Source organism: Salvelinus namaycush, chromosome 3, assembly GCF_016432855.1.
Source record: "Salvelinus namaycush isolate Seneca chromosome 3, SaNama_1.0, whole genome shotgun sequence".
Lineage (NCBI taxonomy): Eukaryota > Metazoa > Chordata > Actinopteri > Salmoniformes > Salmonidae > Salvelinus > Salvelinus namaycush.
The window spans coordinates 22,650,755-22,673,197 of NC_052309.1; the positions used below are offsets into that span (position 1 = coordinate 22,650,755).

The following is a 22,443-nucleotide window of genomic DNA, read 5'->3' on the forward strand; positions in this document are numbered from 1 at the left end:
CTGAAAGACGGCATCCTACTCAGGGCAATGTCCCTAATCACTGCCCTGGGGCATTGGGATATTTGTTGTTTGTTTTTTTGACCAAAGGAAAGAGTGCCTCCTTCCAGCAGCATCTGGCAAGCCATTAGGGTGGTGTGCTGTGCATGTGTGCCATTCAGGGGAGTGAATGGGAAAGACAAAAGATATAAGTGCCTTTGAACGGGGTATGGAAGTAGGTGCCAGGCACACCGGTTTGTGTCAAGAACTGCAACACTGCTGGGTTTTTCACGCTCAACAGTTTCCCATGTTTATCAAGAATGGTCCACTACCTAATGGACTTCAAGCCAACTTAACACAACTGGAGTTAACATGGGCCAGCATCCCTGTGGAATGGTTTTGACGCCTTGTAGAGTTGTGCACCTCAATATTAGGAAGGTGTTCCTAATGTTTGCTATACTCAGTGTATATAACACATTTCATGTTATTTTAACACACTAATTCTCTTTTTCTAAAGTCGGTGCATTGTTTTTTTTTTACAAGAACAGGACAGGATACATTGAAAGACAAAAAAAATAACTGTTACCTGTACAGGAATGATTTGCTGTTGGTAAGTCAAGTTTAGAATACGATTCAGTCTGTGGGTGAGACTGTTGTGGCTGTACCTAACCCACACAGTGATCAGAAAACTGTAGACGTAACTGAAACACAGAAAAACAGGGAAACAGCGTCCTCTGGTGTGCAGAGCTCAGCAGACGGGGGAAAAACAACCCAAGTGAGGTGAGTTTCAAAACACAGGTGGGCTATAAAACATTACTAAACATTTAAAATTGTACTTGTAACTCCCCTTTACTACGGCATTTGAAATTGTATTTGTATATTTTACATTGTCATGATGACGTCACTTGCGTGTTTTAGAATAATTGTATTTTGTCTTTTAGAGTGATAAAGCAATGCTACATCACTCGGGCCAGGATGCAAGAGAAAAGGTACTGAATCAACTTCTATCTGCCATAATCAGTTCTCTATGCCCATCAGGGACCCACCCAGTAGCTCAGGTTATGAGAGCTTTGTCTGTTCACAGAGAAGCTGGCCGTGGCTTTACAGAATAGGAGCTAGTGGAGCTGGAAGAGAGAGTGATTCTGAATCAGAGGAAGAAGTTGGTCCACTAGATAGAAACCCAGACCAAACCAGAGCCAGTGGACAACAAAGTTCATCAGGTATAAGAGAGTATGTTCATGTGGCACAGCAATCTCAACATTTATCTGTGGCCTAGCTTCTATTACTCTGTTTATGAACTAAGCATGGCTAGCCTGAGAAATTAACTATGCTGTCTGTCTGGAACCATGGAAACTGCTTGCCATTAATGAGGGGTGTTGCAACAAGGCTAGTGACACTGATATGCCTACTATATTTTGTTTCTAAGATATTCCACAGAGTGACGGCGCTCCAAGAGAGAGTGGTTACGGACTGTGATGGATTTTTTTTAAAGCAGCTCGTGGCTGAAGCAGAGACGAGAAGTGTCAGAATATTTGGGTCAATGACGAATAAGGTTTTCAAAAACATTTTAAAAGGGAAAAATATTAATTTCGAAACACTTTTTATGTTCCCTTGAGTGTTACCTACAATGTGTTTGCACATTCAGGATTTGTCGCTTTTTATGCAAGTTAAATTTACTTCCTAAAAAAAGTCATCCTGTCTGACCATACATTTTTTTATATAAAAAATGTTTTCTGACCATTATTTCTAACAAAGAAGAGTAAAATATGAATATAAACATGGTCTCAGTTATTCAATATCAAAGCAGTTAAAAATTACGGTATAATTTTTTAACTTTTCACTGGACGACCCCACATTTTGAATGACTGTCAACTAAAATTTCTGTTAGAGAAATTAAAATCATAATCAATTTTACAAAAATGCATTTTTCTCTTATAGACTGAGCTTCTCTGCATTTTATTAGACAATATAATAATGTTATTGTTTTTAACCATTAAGTACCGAATGATCATTGCTGGTTGCACCGAATGACTATTATTTTACAGTGTAATTTTTTTTAGGCAGATCTCTTTCCCTCTTACAGAAACACACACATACATAAACAGTATGGTTTCTTATTCAACTACAATGATGCCTTTAATGCTTAATAAATTACAAGAAATGTGACTCAAATGTTTATCACGCAGAAACATTTCATCATGAACATGGCAATGAACTTCTAAAAATGATAAAAATTCTGCACTATGATACATTTTTCAAACAATGTTAAAACAGTTAAGAATCAATGTAATACATACATAGTAAAGTTCTTGAAGTACAGTAATGACATTCAAACATTAAAATACAAAACGTTTAAGAAAGTGTTCTACATTACATCAATTACTCATTTGATTAAAAACTAATGAAATTGCTCTGTGCAATGTCTTGTAAAAACATTAATGTAACATTAAAACATCCACAGATATGTTTAAGTTTGTGCAGAACAGTGCAAGATTAAAACAATTATAAATGTGAAAGCAATTCATGAGGTTCAACCATTAAATACAAATGATTTCATTGCAGCAAAAGTTGTAACAGAAACTCAAGTTGACAATTATCAAACTTGCATTCCTCAGTTTGTTTGATGATGTTGCACTCATGTGACAAGAAAGCAGCCCAGTCTGTGTCGGACAGCCGAGATGCTCTTAAGCTCAAGGGCTTGGGCTCACTGATCATTGCCTTCACATCTCTTTCATAGTACAAGGTAATGTCTGGCACAGATGACCAGACAAAAACATTCCTCACTCCATACTGCTGCATAGAAGTGATCAGCACTTCCTTTCCTAATCACCTTCAGTACCTGGCCTACAAAGGGGCGGTAGCGGTAAGTGAGTAAAATCACTGAGAAAGCCAAGCCAGTAAAAAAGTCATATTATAACCTATGTTGTGATAATTAGGTTGTTTGCTCAAACCCATTCGTTCATTCGCCACCGTGATATACAATAAGGCCGTGACAACAAAAAGACAACAGTCACGGAATAAATTCAACTACACATACGTTTGTTTCATCACAAAACTGGAGAGCAATATCTGTGGTGAAGGCCACAAAGCAAATATTGCATACAAACAGTTATTTTTATTATTTTATTTAATCAGGCAAGTCAGTTAAGAACAAATTCTTATTTGCAATGACAGCCTACCCAGGAATAGTGGGTTAAATGCCTTGTTCTCACGTAAACATGTTTTACAGGCAACTGCTTGTGCACCCATGTGAGAACTTGACTTTTACCTTTAAGTATGCATCTTGAGTATCAAAATAAAATACAAGCTTTTCAGATAATTCAAAATTTGTATTGTTTTTTAGCATTTTCTGGGGGGGTAAAACCTGACAGGGAGTGGAAACGTGAACTTATTAAACATTTACGAGCAACTTCCTAACATTTCTTCTTAACCAAAGGCTGCCTCACAGGCATCTTAATGATGTCACATATTGTCACTAGTATCATCATGTGATTTGATCCAAAATGGTGACTTCATGTCAGTTGCACCGAATGATAATCATGAAGGCTAATTTTCCGGACAAAAGTATTTCAAGTATTTAAAACCTTTCTGCCTAAACTGTCTTACCCATATACAAGTGTAGTGCAGTAGACCATTAGACAATCATGCCAGAATAATCTTTTGACAGTTTTGTTATGATTTAAGATGTTTTATTAACACATATAGATTGTATTTCGTTTTTGGACAGGTGCACAGAATGAAAAAGTGGAGAAAAAAATCACATCTAACCATTAACTCTTTTAGGACAAAGTAAAAGAGAAAGAGCATAGTTTCATAACATAAAATGTGTATATATTGGTTGTTGATTTTGGGAAAATATTTCATTCGGACACCAAAATATGCACATCAAGCCATTGACACATTTACATTCTAGTTGTGTTTACCCAGAGTGCCTTTCTCAGATATTCAGATTTGTCGACAAGACCCTTCTGCTGCAGCAGAGTAACCTCCATGCTGCCAGGTGGATGCTAGAGCAAACCACAGACACCTTCTCACCAGTAGCCTGCAAAGGATACTATAAGACCACAATATTTGGTAATGTAGAGGCTCCTGTTCATCATTTATTTGCATTTCTTTCATTTGACTTGAGTTAATCAGGGATTTTGTTTTATACATCCTTAGTGTTTTTGTTTTATTAATACTTTATTGCTTGTTTGCTTTTACTTCTTTCATTGTTTTACTCTAAAATGTGTTGATTGTATACTATTTTAAATGCACTTAAAATAGTTTGATTTGATTCATTATACATCTCCCTTTGTTGAAATAGGACATGCATGAATGTATAATTTTGTATGTTATACTCACTGTATTGTTTGTGAGTACAGGAGTTGCACACACTACCATGTCTCTCTCTCTCTCTCTCTCTCTCTCTCTCTCTCTCTCTCTCTCACTATAAACCAGTTGATGGCCATCAATGCTGCTTTTGTTCCTGTGATGCCATCTGGGGACCGCAGGTCCTTAGGTCTGTCTCAAGACCCCCATGACAACACACTTCTGTCTTGCCTGTCTGCAGGCTTCCTCTGACCTCTCGCAGACCCCCTGAGCCTGAGTGAAGCTGCTCTCCCTGAACCCGGTAACACACCGGGAAGAGGGGGACAGGAGGGGAGGATAAAGACACACCCCTGGGAGCCAGTCATGGGGCACTGCTTTTAGCTGAGGCGGAAGACCCTGGCTATTTTCAAGCCGACAACTATTCGTGGTTCATGACCTGCTCACAAGCATATTTACAATATCAAATTTCCTAATGTTGACCTTCAAGTGGGGCTTTCAACTTTAAAACTCGAGTCCACTTAAGAGAGCAGTTATGGCAAATATGCTGTCCATTCCTGAGGTTAGACTGAGTATTGATTACATGGTACAGTGTAGGGTCGAATCAAACATGATTTTCATGGTACATTCTGTCTACACATAATATTAAGCATCGATTCATTAATTATGTAAAATGTAGACACTGTATTCAGGAGGGCTGTATGCATAATGTTTCTACAACTTAAAGTAACTGTCCAGTGTTTCCAGATTTCTATGAAATATGACATATAATTAATTACAATAAGAGTAGAATAGTTTTCCTTCCAAAAAAAGTGTAATAAAGGATGTTAAAAAGCAGATTTTATGTATTAGAATGGTGTTGGCATACCCCAACAACAGAATGGTGTGGGTGTATAGCGGTCATTAAAAATACTAATGCGAGTAGACCACTGATTGGCCAGCTCATCCTCCACAGGAGGATGACATCCTCTGAGGAAATGGCAAGCATTTTTGAAACGGTCTGTTTGAGATACAAGGTTGAGGTGGGGTTTTTGAGGTGTTTTTTTCTCCCTTTGGCCACATATGAGTATAGGATGCGTCAACAACATTATTTGGGTATGGAGTTAACAGTTTATCAACTTTTAAAAGTGAGATTTTAACTGGACAGTTACTTTAAATATTTTTTAATTTGTGTATGCTGGTTTTTCTTTTTTGTTCTTTCAGAAGAGATTTTGTCAACTGCTGCGGAGCTGAAAGACACTCATTTTGTGTGTATCCCTGACCTCTGTCATCTGGGAGGAGAGAAAGAAGAGGTTCTCATCACCAAGGTGTATAGAATGACAGACATCGCTTTGGATAATATATTGGACCACAATATGTATGAAATGAATTTGTTCTTTGTTAACATGATTAGGCAATCACGTTTTATTGTTAAATTCTGGAAATATTTTTGTAGATATTGTTTGTGGCAATTTTCTGTTTTTTTAAACTGGGGGTTTGAGTATCTGGAGAAAAAGGAAAACTTTTGGTTTTTGTTTCATTAGTCCATTGCTGATATAGTCCCAAAATGTTTTGTATTTGTATTTATTATGGATCCTTATTAGCTGCTGCCAATGAAGCAGCTACTCTTCCTGGGGTCCAGCAACATTAAGAGATTTATATACAGTTAAAAATATTACACTTCATTTCATTTACCCAATACATTTAGTGTGTTCCCAAATACAATGCTCTTATTTTTTTTATTTTTTGGGGGACTAATTTATTCATTGCCACCAGTTCTGAAACACTAACTGCAGCTCTTTGTTAAGTGTTGCAGTGATTTCACTCACTGTAGTAGCTGATGTGTATAGTGTTGAGTCATCCACATTCATAGCCACACTGGCTTTACTCAAGGCCAGTGGCATGTCAGTAGTAAAGATTGAAAAAGCAAGGGGCCTAGACAGCTGCCCAGGGGAATTCCTGATTCTACCTGGATTATGTTGGAGGCTTCCATTAAAGAACACCCTCTGTGTTCTGTTTGACAGGTAACTCTTTATCTACAATATAGCAGGGGGTGTAAAGCCATAACACATACGTTTTTCCATCAGCAGATAATGTCAAAACAGCTCCCACAATCTTTTTATCATCAATTTCTCTCAGTCAATCATCAGTCATTTGTGTAAGTGCTGTGCTTGTTGAATGTCCTCCCCTATAAGCGTGCTGAAAGTCTCTTCAATTTGTTTACAGTGAAATAGCATTGTATCTGGTCAAACATCATTTTTTCCAAAGGCTATTTGAGGCAGTCAAGGGGGCTTTACTATTCTTGGGTAGCGGTATTACTTTTGCTTCCCTCCAGGCCAGAGGGCACACATTTTCTAGTAGGCTTAGATTGAAGATATGGCAAAGAGGAGTGGCAATATTTTCCGCTATTATCCTCAGTAATTTTCCATCCAAGTTGTCAGACCCCGGTAGGGAATTCAAAATGTACAATGCTTGTCTTTCATAATTTGATTAGTTATACTGGTGTAGTGTCAGCATTTGTTGCTGACATGTCATGCCTAAGTTTGATAATATTGCCAATGAAAAAATCATAAAAGTAATTGGCAATATCACTGGGTTTTGTGATGAATGAGCCATCTGATTCAATGAATGATGGAGCAGAGTTTGCCTTTCTGCCCAAAATTTCATTTAAGGTGCTCCAAAGCTTTCTACTATCATTCTGTCATTTGTCTTTGTTTCATAGTATAGTTTCTTCTTTTTATTCAGTTTAGTCACATGATTTCTCAATTTGCAGTACGTTTACCAATCGGTTCTGCAGCCAGACTTATTTGCCATTCCTTTAGCCTCATCCCTCTCAACCATAAACATTTTCAATTCCTCATTAATCCACAGGGATTTGACAGTTTTTACAGTCATTTTCTTAATGGGTGCATGCTTATTAGCAGTGGTGGAAAAAGTACCCAATTGCCAAACTTGAGTAAAAGTAAAGATAAGAGAATGACTCAAGTAAAAGTGAAAGTCACCCAGTAAAATACTACTTGAGTAAAAGTATTTGATTTTAAATATACTTAAGTATCAAAAGTAAATGTTATTTCAAAAATATACATAAGTATCAAAAGTAAAACTATAAATCATTTCAAAATCCTTATATTAGGCAAACCAGAGGGCACCATTTTCTTGTTTATTTTATTTTATGGATAGTCAGGGGCACACTCCAACACACTGAGTCTGCCAGATCAGAGGCAGTAGGGATGACCAGGGATGTTCTCTTGATAAGTGCGTGAATTGGATCATTTTCCTGTCCTGTTAAGCATTCAAAATGTAATGAGTACTTTTGGGTGTCAGGGAAAATGTATGGAGTAAAAAGTACATTATTTTCTTTAGGAATGTAGTGGAGTATAAGTTGTCAAAAATATAAATAGTAAAGTACAGACTTAAGTAGTATTTTAAAGTATTTTTACTGAAGTACTTTACACCACTGCTTATTAGTAACTTGAATAAGCAATTTCATAAATGTGTTAAGAGCAGCGTTTAGTTGCTCTTCATTACACACCACAGACCAACACATTTTCTTTACAGCAACAACATAGGAATCGCTACAAAATGTATTCTATGACCTCTTATACACTATATTAGGCCCAGGCTTTGGAACTTTGGTTTTCCTAGATATGGCTACTATATTGTGATCACTACATGCGCTGGATTTGGATACTGCTTTAAAGATAATTTCTGCAGCATTAGTAAAGATGTGATCAATACATGTTGATGATTTCATTCCTGTGCTGTTTGTAACCACCCTGGTAAGTTGACTGATAACCTGAACCAGGTTGCAGGCACTGGTTACAGTTTGAAGTTTTCTCTTGAGTGGGCAGCCTGATGAAAGCCAGTCAATATTTAAATCACCCAGAAAATGTACCTCTCTGTTGATATCACATACTTTATCAAGCATTTCACACATGTTATCCAGATACTGACTGTTAGCACTTAGTATAGCAGCTTCCCACTAGAATAGGCTTTAGGTGAGGCAGATTAACCTATAACCATATCACTTCAACAGTATTTAACATGAAGTCCTCTCTAAGCTTTACAGGAATGTGGTTCTGAATATAAACACCTCCACCTTTGGCATTTCTGTCTTTTCTGTACATGTTATAAACGTATTGCTACAACTATCATCAAAGGTATTATCTAAGTGAGGTTCAGAGATTGTCAGAATATGAATGTCATCTGTTACTAGTACATTTTTGATTTCATGAACCTTGTTTCTTATGCTACATACAGTTGAAGTCGGAAGTCTACATACACCTTAGCCAAATACATTTAAACTCAGTTTTTTCACAATTCCTGACATTTAATCCAAGTAAAAATTCCCTGTCTTAGGTCAGTTGGGACCACCACTTTATTTTAAGAATGTGAAATGTCAGAATAATAGAGAGAATTATTTATTTCAGCTTATAATTCTTTCATCACATTCCCAGTGGGTCAGAAGTTTACATACACTCAATTAGTATTTGGTAGCATTGCCTTTAAATTGTTTAACTTGGGGCAAATGTTTCGGGTAGCCTTCCACAATAAGTTGGGTGAATGTTGGCGCATTCCTCCTGACAGAGCTTGTGTAACTGAGTCAGGTTTGTAGGCCTCCTTGCTCGCACACACTTTTTCAGTTCTGCCCACAAATGTTCTATGGGATTGAGGTCAGGGCTTTGTGATGGCCACTCCAATACCTTGACTTTGTTGTCCTTAAGCCATTTTGCCACAACTTTGGAAGTATGCTTGTGGTCATTGTCCATTTGGAAGACCCATTTGCGACCAAGATTTAACTTCCAGACTGATGTCTTGAGATGTTGCTTCAATATATCCACATAATTTTACTTCCTCATGATGCCATCTATTTTGTGAAGTGCACCAGTCCCTCCTGCAGCAAAGCACCCCCACAACATGATGCTGCCACCCCCGTGCTTCATGGTTGGAATGGTGTTCTTCGGCTTGCAAGCCTCCCCTTTTTCCTCCAAACATAACGGTGGTCTTTATGGCCAAACAGTTCTATTTTAGTTTCATCAGACCAGAGGACATTTCTCCAAAAAGTACGATCTTTGTCCCCATGTGCAGTTGAAAACCGTAGTCTGGCTTTTTTATGGCGGTTTTAGAGCAGTGGCTTCTTCCTTACTGAGCGGCCTTTCAGGTTGTGTCGATATAGGACTCGTTTTACTGTGGATATAGATACTTTTGTACCTGTTTCCTCTAGCATCTTCACAAGGTCCTTTGCTGTTGTTCTGGGATTCATTTGCACTTTTCGCACCAAAGTACGTTCATCTCTAGGAGACAGAACGCGTCTCCTTCCTGAGCGGTATGACGGCTGCGTGGTCCCATGGTGTTTATACTTGCGTACTATTGTTTGTACAGATGAACGTGGTACCTTCAGGCGTTTGGAACTTGCTCCCAAGGATGAACCAGACTTGTGGAGGTCTACAATTTGTTTTCTGAGGTCTTGGCTGATTTCTTTTGATTTTCCCATGATGTCAAGCAAAGAGGCACTGAATTTGAATGTAGGCCTTGAAATACATCCGCACTCCAATTGACTCAAATTATGTCAATTAGCCTATCAGAAGCTTCTAAAGCCATAACATAATTTTCTGGAATTTTCCAAGCTGTTTAAAGGCACAGTCAATTTAGTGTCTGTAAACTTCTAACCCACTGGAATTGTGATACAGTGAATTATAAGTGAAATAATCTGTAAACAATTGTTGGAAAAATGACTTGCGTCATGCACAAAGTAGATGTCCTAACCAACTTGCCAAAACTGTAAATTGTTTACAAGAAATTTGTGGCGTGGTTGAAAAACGAGTTTTAATGACTCTCAACCTAAGTGTATGTAAACTTCCGACATCAACTGTATGTTAACGTGGGCTATTTTTAGAACTTTTCTGGGATGCTTGATTGTTTTCATTGCTTTACTGGGAAGAGAAGCAGAAGTAGACATGCTCATGTGATTTATGTTAGTGCAGGGTGAGCTGCATACAGTGGACTTCCTGCTAGGGCACACCGCCTCAGTGCTAACAGTATAACTGGTTCATAGGCAAATGATTACTGCAGGACCAGCAGGGGCATTCAGGGCAGTTAGAGGGACATAAATTAAGTTACTTACATTGTGTCTTCCAATGCCCCTGGGAAAATGTACATTTTCTGAAGCATTATGACAACTCAGTGACACAATGGTAGGGATTAACTGAGCTGGGCTTGGGTCATTGATAAGTCATTGTCTCAACGCAGGCTTATAAGGCTGTGAAAGGATCCAGGAACCAAAATTATTTGGGTGGATCCCATACTCCTTATGAAACAAGCTTTGTTTCCAGAAGGTATCAAAACTGTCAATACATGTTACACCCACAGAGCTGGAATAGTCTCATAGCCAATTATGGAGGGCTAAAAGTCTCCTGAAACGTATAATGCCACAATTTAGGGGGGGCACATAGCCAGATGTTTTGGGGCGTTTGTTGGTGTCAAGCAGAGACCCAATCAGTTCTTTAAAAATCCATATTCAGCTGTTCTGAGCTGCATGTCAGCAATCAAGTGTAAGATATATAACTTCCAAAATACAGAAATACAGTAGGCATGAATCATACCGGCAGTATTTCTGTATTTTTAAAGTTATATATCTTGAATATTTTATTGCTGAAAAGCAACACATTTTGGGACAATATCAACAATGGACTAATGAAATGAATACCAAAATATAGTTTCAGGGTGGAATTTTACTTTAAGTATAATTAAACCATTAAATAAAATAATCACATTTTAAAGAGGATTTTTTTTAAATTGCAGGGTTTTTTACTTCAATATTTATGTCAACTCGTCTTCCATATGCACATGCTTAATGTGTCCCTATGCCACAGCATAAAGACAAGCTACATGGGCTCTGGAAAAAGTACATAGAACTATACAGAAGGTAGAATAGTTGAGTAAACATCCTGATAAAGAGGATATAGTTTATGGCTCAAATGTTTAGAGTAAACCACCTAAACTGGTTTCACATTGGGATTAACTTTTCAATTTGTGATGCTGCTGCAAATATGTACAAAGGAATTGCCAAAGTTATTTTGCTAGATCTGTGTTTTAAGCCTACGGTATCACATTATCTTGTGCACTTTTATGGCAGCAGTATTGTATTGACATTTAATGCGTTTGTTGACACTGCTCATTTTAAATCCTGCTAGAACATTTCCTCCTATACACTTTTAATAGCACACTGGCTCGAAACTAATGAAGACAGATCATGTTTTGGAATACAACACTGCAATATTGCAAACAAAAGCATGTGTCAAATCAACAGGCTAACACTCACAGGTAAACCTGAACTTAAAGCTAGTGAGCAAGGTCCACTGAGATAAGAGAGACCACAACTGACGTAGACTTGGTTTATGTTACAGAGAAGGGAGGTATCAGTTTACTGCCCTACAGTACAGCGCTCCGGGCAGCCGTTGATCAGGAAGACGGGGCTCGACTGAACTACAGGAGTTGCGAGTATGTTTGAGAGGAAAATGGAGAAGAAAGGCACACATGGATTCGGCTTGGGATTTTTCACATTGCTCTGCCTGATAACTGCTCAACATGCTGGGGCGGACATGGTATTTACGAAAGCTATCGTTCAAACGCGTTACTTTAACACAAGTGACAACCAAACGGTGTTACAGAGCTGTGAGTGTGGATTATATGGGCTCCACTCTTCTGTCACCTCGGTTTCCGGAGAGGTGATTCTTCCTAATTCAGATCCCTTAGCCTGTGGTCTCCAGATAGGCTTTAACAGCTCAGAGCTGTGGATCGCCCTTATTCAGAGGGGGAACTGCACCTTCGCTGAGAAGATCAAGACTGCTGCTGAAAGTGGAGCCACTGGTGTGGTTATTTACAACCTTCCTGGTTCAGGCGACGAGGTAACCCCCATGGTGCACCATGGTGAGTGATTCGGTTACCTTCCAATTGGTAGTGCTTCAGCCTTTTTGTTTTTCTATTCCTTACAGAATTGCAAGCTTAATAACAAACTAGAAAAGGCCATTTACTTAAGTAAACTGAATTAAATGTGGTGACAATGATGCACATTTGCAACCACGTACCTATGTGAGAGTGGATTCTCGGTCCTCACTAGCATGAAAACTAAATGCAGGCACAGACTGTGTGTGGAAAATTATTTAAGACTGAGACTCTCCAATACAACCCAACATTGCAGAGTTATGTGCATCCTTTCAAGCACACCCTTCTCATTAACCTGTGGTGAGTTTAAAAAAAAATGGAGGTAGTTTTGTTATCAACAAAAAAATTGGTTAAATATGTGTCCAAAGAAACTGAAATATTTCCTGAGCTTTCTTATCCTAGATATAGGACAGACAATTTGACTGTCTTTTTGCCATTTATGAATGTGTTATTTAATGTGTTTCTATGGGCAATAGTAGTAAAGGTACAATTTTTTCGGCGATACCTACAGGGGTCCTAAAATTCTAAATCAAATAGCTAAATGATCCATGGTATGACCATCTTAAAATAATTCACAAAGGCTTAGACTTTCAGGTTAAACGGTGGAAGACTAGTAGTGACCAGAATTTTTACCATTTAAGTCCCTGAAATGCATTGGGATTTATGCAAATACCGCGGTAGTGTGAAAAATATAAGTAGTATCAAAAAGTTTGTCAAGCAACAGTGCCAGTCTGCACATTTTAAAGTTGTTTTGGTAGCTTGAATGGTTAAAGACCAGTGGCGTATCCAAATACTTCCCATTCAAGCCAAGAGCTATTTTATGCATATTTAAACAGTTATAGTTCAAGTATAAATAGTATCAAAAAGCTGTATACAAGAAACCTTTTTGAGACCAGTCTGCACCTTTTAAAGTTCAAATGGTGTTTCTAGCTTAAACTGCTTAAACTGACTAGTTTTACCCATACTTTTTCCCATTCAAGTCTATGGCCATTGAAATCAAATCCAATTTTATTGGTCACATACACATGGCTAGCAGATGTTATTGCGAGTGTAGCGAAATGCTTGTGCTTCTAGTTCCGACAGTGCAGCAATATCTAACATGTAATCTAACAATTCCACAACTACTACCTAATACACACAAATCTAAGTAAAGTAAAGGAATGGAATAAGAATATATATAAATATATGGATGAGCAATGAAAGAGCGGCATAGGCAAGATGCAATTCATGGTATAAAATACAGTATATACATATGAGATGAGTGATGCAAGATATGTAAACATTAAAGTGGCATGTATATAGCCTCGCAATTGTTATTTTACTGCTGCTCTTTCATTATTTGTTACTTTATTTATTTTTTTGTTGGTATTTTTCTTAACTGCATTGTTGGTTAAGGGCTTGTGTTTAAGCATTTCACTGTAAGGTCTACACCTGTTGTATTCGGCGCAAGTGACAAATAAAATTAGATTTATTAAAGTGACTAGTGATCCATTTATTAAAGTGGTCAATGATTTCAAGTCTGTATGTAGGCAGCAGCCTCTCTGTGTTAGTGATGGCTGTTTAGGAATCCAAGATGGCGTAGCAGTGTAGGCGTGTTTCGTTTCGTCCTCTCGTATACTTTTGTATTTTTTGTATATATAAAAAAAAAAAAATCTATCTCTTTTCGATTTTTAATTCGATTATACCTTCCGGTAACCTACCTCACCCAATGTGATACGGAATCGCTATTATTTTTTAAATTTGGAACACATTCAAGAACCCCCAGTAGCTAATCAGCTACAAGCTATTTAGTCATTTTTAGCCACTGCTAGCAGCTTTTACCTTCTGCACAGACACCAGCCCTGTTATTAGCCTGGATATTACTCACCAATTTACCAGCATCGGACTGTCTCTCCACAACAACGCCGGATTCCTGCCGTAATCCCTGAGCCACTACTTCTGATCCTCACAGCTAGCTTGCAGCTAGCACCACTGCCACGAAGCTAGCACCAGTTAGCAAACAAAATTCTACAATACCTCTTTCGCCATCTGGCTTGGATTCTCTGTCGACACGGCGCCCCGCCGCACCACCACGTCTGGTCTGCCGACAAATACCCCATCCGCTGTGCCCTCAACCGGCCTCCGTCTGAGCAGACCCCCTCCGTCTGAGCAGTCCACCCCCGGGCTACTAACTTTAAACGCCGCGTGCTAGCGTAGTGGCGGCTTCCCTGCTCCATCTACGGCTGCCCCCTGGACAATATGATCACTTGGCTACATAGCTGATGCCTGCTGGACTGTCCATTAATTCACGGTACTCCATTCTGTTTATTTGTGTTTTATCTGTCGGCTCTGTGTTTTAACTCAGGCTCTGTGTGTAGTTAATCCGACCCTCTCTGCCTAGTCATCGCCATTTTACCTGCTGTTGCTGTGTTAGCTGACTAGCTGCTGTTACCTCACCTGTTGTTTTAGCTAGCTCTCCCAATCAAGACCTGCAATTACTTTATGCCTTACTGTATGTCTCTCTCAAATATCAATATGCCTTGTATACTGTTGTTCAGGCTAGTTATCATTGTTTTGGTTTGCAATGGAGCCCGTAGTTCCACTCCCCGTACCTCTGATACCTCCTTTGTCCCACCTCCCACACATGCGGTGACCTCACCCATTGTGACCAGCATGTCCAGAGATACAACCTCTCTTATCATCACCCAGTGCCTGGGCTTGCCTCCGCTGTACCCGTGCCCCACCATACCCCTGTCTGCACATTATGCCCAGAATCTATTCTACCACGCCCATAAATCTGCTCCTTTTATTCCTTGTCCCCAACGCTCTAGGCGACCACTTTTGGTAGCCTTTAGCCGCACCCTCATCCTACTACTCCTCTGTTCCTCGGGTGATGTGGAGGAAACCCAGGCCCTGCATGTCCCCAGGCACCCTCATTTGTTGACTTCTGTGATCGAAAAAGCCTTGGTCTCATGCATGTCAACATCAGAAGCCTCCTCCCTAAGTTTGTCTTACTCACCGCTTTAGCACACTCTGCCAACCCTGATGTCCTTGCCGTGTCTGAATCCTGGCTTAGGAAGGCCACCAAAAATTCTGAGATTTCCATACCCAACTATAACACTTTCCGTCAAGATAGAACCGCCAAAGGGGGAGGAGTTGCAATCTACTGCAGAGATAGCCTGCAAAGTTCTGTCATACTTTCCAGGTCTATGCCCAAACAGTTCGAACTTCTAATTTTAAAAATTAATCTCTCCAGAAATAAGTCTCTCACTGTTGCCGCCTGCTACCGACCCCCCTCAGCTCCCAGCTGTGCCCTGGACACCATCTGTGAATTGATCGCCCCCCATCTAGCTTCAGAGTTTGTTCTGTTAGGTGACCTAAACTGGGATATGCTTAACACCCCGGCAGTCCTACAATCTAAGCTAGATGCCCTCAATCTCACACAAATCATCAAGGAACCCACCAGGTACAACCCTAAATCCGTAAACATGGGCACCCTAATAGACATTATCCTGACCAACTTGCCCTCTGCTGTCTTCAATCAAGATCTCAGCGATCACTGCCTCATTGCCTGTATCCGCTACGGGTCCGCGGTCAAACGACCACCCCTCATCACTGTCAAACGCTCCCTAAAACACTTCTGCGAGCAGGCCTTTCTAATCGACCTGGCCCGGGTACCCTGGAAGGATATTGACCTCATCCCGTCAGTTGAGGATGCCTGGTCATTCTTTAAAAGTTACTTCCTCACCATATTAGACAAGCATGCTCCGTTCAAAAAATGCAGAACTAAGAACAGATATAGCCCTTGGTTCACTCCAGACCTGACTGCCCTCGACCAGCACAAAAACATCCTGTGGCGAACTGCAATAGCATCGAAGAGTCCCCGCGATATGCAACTGTTCAGGGAAGTCAGGAACCAATACACGCAGTCAGTCAGGAAAGCAAAGGCCAGCTTTTTCAAGCAGAAATTTGCATCCTGTAGCTCTAACTCCAAAAAGTTCTGGGATACTGTAAAGTCCATGGAGAACAAGAGCACCTCCTCCCAGCTGCCCACTGCACTGAGGCTAGGTAACACGGTCACCACCGATAAATCCGTGATAATCGAAAACTTCAACAAGCATTTCTCAACGGCTGGCCATGCCTTCCTCCTGGCGACTCCAACCTTGGCCAACAGCTCCGCCCCCCCCCCCGCTGCTACTCGCCCAAGCCTCCCCAGCTTCTCCTTTACCCAAATCCAGATAGCAGATGTTCTGAAAGAGCTGCAAAACCTGGACCCATACAAATCAGCTGGGCTTGACAATCTGGACCCCCTATTTCTGAAACTGTCCGCCGCCATTGTCGCACCCCCTATTACCAGCCTGTTCAACCTCTCCTTCGTATCATCTGAGATCCCCAAGGATTGGAAAGCTGCCGCGGTCATCCCCCTCTTCAAAGGGGGAGACACCCTGGACCCAAACTGTTACAGACCTCTATCCATCCTGCCCTGCCTATCTAAGGTCTTCGAAAGCCAAGTCAACAAACAGATCACTGACCATCTTGAATCCCACCGTACCTTCTCCGCTGTGCAATCCAGTTTCCGAGCCGGTCACGGGTGCACCTCAGCCACGCTCAAGGTACTAAACGATATCATAACCGCCATCGATAAAAGACAGTACTGTGCAGGCGTCTTCATCGACCTGGCCAAGGCTTTCGACTCTGTCAATCACCATATTCTTATCGGCAGACTCAGTAGCCTCGGTTTTTCTAATGACTGCCTTGCCTGGTTCACCAACTACTTTGCAGACAGAGTTCAGTGTGTCAAATCGGAGGGCATGTTGTCCGGTCCTCTGGCAGTCTCTATGGGGGTACCACAGGGTTCAATTCTCGGGCCGACTCTTTTCTCTGTATATATCAATGATGTTGCTCTTGCTGCGGACGATTCCCTGATCCACCTCTACGCAGACGACACCATTCTGTATACTTCTGGCCCTTCCTTGGACACTGTGCTATTTAACCTCCAAACGAGCTTCAATGCCATACAACACTCCTTCCGTGGCCTCCAACTGCTCTTAAACGCTAGTAAAACCAAATGCATGCTTTTCAACCGTTCGCTGCCTGCACCCGCACGCCCGACTAGCATCACCACCCTGGACGGTTCCGACCTAGAATATGTGGACATCTATAAGTACCTAGGTGTCTGGCTAGACTGCAAACTCTCCTTCCAGACTCATATCAAACATCTCCAATCCAAAATCAAATCTAGTCGGCTTTCTATTTCGCAACAAAGCCTCCTTCACTCACGCCGCCAAACTTACCCTAGTAAAACTGACTATCCTACCGATCCTCGACTTTGGCGATGTCATCTACAAAATAGCTTCCAATACTCTACTCAGCAAACTGGATGCAGTTTATCACAGTGCCATCCGTTTTGTTACTAAAGCACCTTATACGACCCACCACTGCAACCTGTATGCCCTAGTCGGCTGGCCCTCGCTACATGTTCGTCGTCAGACCCACTGGCTCCAGGTCATCTACAAGGCGATGCTAGGTAAAGTGCCGCCTTATCTCAGTTCACTGGTCACGATGGCTACACCCACCCGTAGCACGCGCTCCAGCAGGTGTATCTCACTGATCATCCCTAAAGCTAAAACCTCATTTGGCCGCCTTTCCTTCCAGTTCTCTGCTGCCTGCGACTGGAACGAATTGCAAAAATCTCTGAAGTTGGAGACTTTTATCTCCCTCAACAACTTTAAACATCTGCTATCTGAGCAGCTAACCGATCGCTGCAGCTGTACATAGTCCATCGGTATATAGCCCACCCAATTTACCTACCTCACCCCCATACTGCTTTTATTTATTTACTTTTCTGCTCTTTTGCACACCAGTATCTTTACTTGCACATGATCATCTGATGATTTATCACTCCAGTGTTAATCTGCTAAATTCTAATTATTCGATTTATTGCCTACCTCCTCATGCCTTTTGCACACATTGTATATAGATTCTCTTTTTTCTACCATGTTATTGACTTGTTTATTGTTTACTCCATGTGTAACTCTGTGTTGTTGTCTGTTCACACTGCTATGCTTTATCTTGGCCAGGTCGCAGTTGCAAATGAGAACTTGTTCTCAACTAGCCTACCTGGTTAAATAAAGGCGAAATAAAAAATAAAATAAAAAAAACACTCTGATGGCCTTGCGATAGAAGCTGTTTTTCAGTCTCTTGGTCCCAGCTTTGATGCACCTGTACTGACCTCGCCTTCTGGATGGTAGCGGGGTGAACAGGCAGTGGCTTGGGTGGTTGTTGTCCTTGATGATCTTTTTGGCCTTCCTGTGACATTGGGTGCTGCAGGTGTCCTGGAAGGGCAGGTAGTTTGGCCCCGGTAATGCATTGTGCAGACCGCACCACCCTCTGGAGAGCCTTGCGGTTGTAGGCGGTGCAGTTGCCGTACCAGGTGGTGATATGGCCCGACAGGATGCTCTCGATTGTGCATCTGTAAAAGTTTGTCAGGGTTTTGGGTGACAAGCCAAATTTCTTCAGCTTCCTGAGGTTGAAGAGGCGCTGTTTGGCCTTCTTACCATTTCAGTTTGTACGTGATGTGTATGCTGAGGAACTTAAAACTTTCCACCTTCTCCACTGCTGTCCCGTCGATATGGATAGGGGGGTGCTCCCTCTGCTGTTTCCTGAAGTCCACGATCATCTCCTTTATTTTTTTGACGTTTTGTGAGAGCTTGTTTTCCTGACACCACACTCCGAGTGCCCTCACCTCCTCCCTGTAGGCCGTCTCGTCGTTGTTGGTAATCAAGCCCACTATTGTTGTGTCGTCTGCAAACTTGATGATTGAGTTGGAGGCGTGCATGGCCACGCAGTCATGGGTGAACAAGGAATACAGGAGGGAGCTGAGCACGCAACCTTGTGGGGCCCCTATGTTGAGGATCAGCGAAGTGGAGGTGTTGTTTCCTACCTTCACCACCTGGGGGCGGCCTGTCAGGAAGTCCAGAACCCAATTGCACAGGGCGGGGTTGAGACCCAGGGCCTCAAGCTTAATGATGAGCTCGGAGGGTACTATGGTGTTGAATGCTGAGCTATAGTCAATGAACTTACATAGGTATTCCTCTTGTCCAGATGGTATAGGGCAGTGTGCAGTGTGATGGCGATTGCACCTATTGGGGCGGTAAGCAAATTGAAGTGGGTCTAGAGTGACAGGTAAGGTGGAGGTGATATGATCCTTGACTAGTCTCTCAAAGCACTTCATAATGACAGAAGAGAGTGCTACAGGGTGATAATCATTTAGTTCAGTTACCTTTGCCTTCTTGGGTACAGGAACAATGGTGGCCATCTTGAAGTATGTGGGGAGAGCAGACTGGGATAGGGAGAGATTGAATATGTCCGTAAACACATTGGGATTGGGATTTATGCAAATGTTACCGACCGGCTCGATTCGGTCGTACGTAGCAAAATTTGGAATTGTGTTTTTTACATTGGATAAAAGTAGAGACTCAGATAGAAAATGGTATATAATACACTACAGTTGAGGAACAATGGTAAAGTAATTCTGCTTTGATAGTTGATAAACTTGTTACCCCACTTTTGAGAAAATGTCCCTTGAATATTTTGTTACAGCACACCTACTGGAGAGCTCTTTTTTGTCAACAACAGGTATTCCAAAACTGGGGTAAGTGTACCCCCAGGGGTATGCGCAATGCTGTCGGGGATACGTCAGATAAAAATGTGATTCACATTTTCAAACAGTACATTTATATTTTCCAATAGTATAAATAAATTTATATAAATTTGGGTGAGGTTTTTTTCTCGCCTGAGTAGCCTCGTTCACTGCCAAAAATAAATTTAAACCATCTAGTGTTCAGCGAAATAACAACACAATGTCAAATACAGGTAGTCTAGTCAAATAATGAACATCCAATCACATTAACCGTTACTCTTTCGCGGGAAACCTTCACTCTTGCGGAGACATTTAGAAACAACACATGACAATTTGAAAAATAAGCCACGGGAGTTTTTTGAGCTAGAATAAAGACGACTTTTGAGTAGTTAAACATGTATAAAAGCAACAGATACCATTAATAAGAAGGGGCTAGAAGCGTCTTATATGGTAAGCTACCGAGTGGCTAGGACAGGCAAGCCCCAAACTATTGTGGAGGACTTAATTATTCCTGCTGCCGCGGATATGGCTGGGACAATGATGGGGGAAAAAGCCCAAAAAACTATACAGACAATGCCTGTTTCATGACGCATCAGTGACATGGCAGGAGATGTTTTGAAACAATTACTTCTTCGCATACAAGCCAATGAATTATATGCGTTACAGCAGAATGAGTCAACAGACGTGGTGGGCCTGGCACAGCTCCTGGTATATGTCCGTTACGTTTATGGGGGGTCAATTAAGGAAGACATCCTCTTCTGCAAACCACTGGAAACAAGGACAACATGAGAGGATATTTTAAAGTACTGGACAGCTTTGTGACATCAAATTGACTTTGGGGGTCAACATGTGTTGGTATCTGTACTGATGACGCGAAAGCCATGACAGGGAGACATAGTGGAGTGGTAACGCGCGTGCAAGCAGTTGCTCCCGACGCCACTTGGGTACACTGCAGCATCCACAAGAGGCTCTTGCTGCCAAGGGAATGCCTGACAGCTTGAAAGACGTTTTGGACACGACAGTGAAAATGGTTAACTTTGTTAAAGCAAGGCCCCTGAACTCTCGTGTATTTTCTGCATTATGCAATGATATGGGCAGCGACCATGTAACGCTTTTACAACATACAGAAGTGTGCTGGTTATCAAGGGGCAAAGTATTGACAAATTTTTTTAAATTGAGAGATGAGCTTAAAGTTTTTTTTCACTTGTCTGGCCACTTGCATGACAACGAGTTTCTCACACGACTGGCCTATCTGGGTGATGTTTTTTCTCTCCTGAATGATCTGAATCTAGGATTACAGGGACTCTCCGCAACTATATTTAATGTGCGGGACAAAATTGAGGCTATGATTAAGAAGTTGCAGCTCTTTTCTGTTTGCATTAACAAGGACAACACACACGTCTTTCCATCATTGTATGATTTTTTGTGTGCAAATGAACAAGCTTACGGACAATGTCAAATGTGATATAATAAAGCACCTAAGTGAGCTGGGTGCGCAATTACGCAGGTACTTTTCCGAAACGGACGACACAAACAACTGGATTCGTTATCCCTTTCATGCCCTGCCTCCACTTACGGATATCTGAACAAGAGAGCCTCATCGAAATTGCAACAAACAGTTCTGTGAAAATGGAATTGAATTAGAAGCCACTGCCAGATTTCTGGATAGGGCTGTGCTCAGAGTTTCTTGCCTTGGCAAATCTCGCTGTTAAGACACTGATGCCCTTTGCAACCACGTACCTATGTGGGAGTGGATTCTCGGCCCTCATTAGCATGAAAACTAAATACAGGCACAGACTGTGTGTGGAAAATGATTTAAGACTGAGACTCTCTCCAATACAACCCAACATTGCAGAGTTATGTGCATCCTTTCAAGCACACCCTTCTCATTTAGCTGTGGTGAGTTATTCACAATTTTTGATGAACAAATAAGGTTTTATATGTACGATTGCTAAATAAAGAGCAAAATGATTGATTATTATAATATTATTATTTGTGCCCTGGTCCTATAAGAGCTGTTACGTCCCACAAGCCAGGTTGTGACAAAAACTCACACTCATTCTTATGTTTAATAAATGTATCGTACAGTTTGTGTATGGCAGGCTTACAAGGATGGCAAAAAACAACATTTGAGAGTGCGCTGACCCTGGTGCTGGAGGGGGTATGCAGCTGGAGGTTGAACGTTTGAATGGGTACGGGACTATAAAAGTTTAGGAACCACTGGTCTACGCCCATTCAGCATCGTTCACACCCTCTTAAGCCTAAACCCCACCAATCTCTTTAAGTACGGTAGTGTAATAAACAACCAAAGATTTCAAGACTAAAGACTGTTTTATAATACGTCTACATTATACACATGTCTGTAGACAGTCGCAGTGACATCTATTGTTGTCTGTTATCAAACTTGTCGTGATCGTTATAAAAAAGTATAAACCCAAATACGACAGACTGCATGACATCATCAGCAGCCTGGTGGTCCAAAATAGCTTTAATGTTGTATTTTAACACCAATAAACCCATCCGTTTAAAAATGAATTTAGTATTTGTCAATCTAGCAAACCAGGCAACTAAAAGTAACTTTCTAAACAATGTTTTGGTTCGTTTTTGGCTTGTTA

The 22,443-nt window shown here is 41.0% G+C and overlaps 1 protein-coding gene and 1 long non-coding RNA gene across 6 annotated transcripts in view; both read left to right on the forward strand.

Annotated features, from left to right (window-relative positions):
- Positions 1-277: 277 nt before the first annotated feature.
- LOC120045081 lies at positions 278-6,123 on the forward strand. Of its 5 annotated transcripts, none has more exons than XR_005476620.1 (5): positions 278-965; positions 1,061-1,196; positions 1,403-4,050; positions 4,417-4,846; positions 5,488-6,123. It is a non-coding gene; the product is annotated as an uncharacterized LOC120045081 (long non-coding RNA). The 5 variants fall into 5 exon arrangements; XR_005476623.1 differs by having other exon boundaries at positions 4,529-4,588; XR_005476619.1 differs by having other exon boundaries at positions 4,417-6,123.
- Positions 6,124-11,674: 5,551 nt separating this feature from the next.
- The window catches only part of LOC120045082 (E3 ubiquitin-protein ligase RNF128-like), a 41,121-nt gene continuing 30,352 nt past the window's right edge, over positions 11,675-22,443 (forward strand). The window contains exon 1 of the mRNA XM_038989950.1: positions 11,675-12,192. Within this exon, the coding sequence (XP_038845878.1) occupies positions 11,766-12,192 (427 nt within the window). The 5' untranslated portion in view covers positions 11,675-11,765. The remainder of the gene's footprint in view (positions 12,193-22,443) is intronic.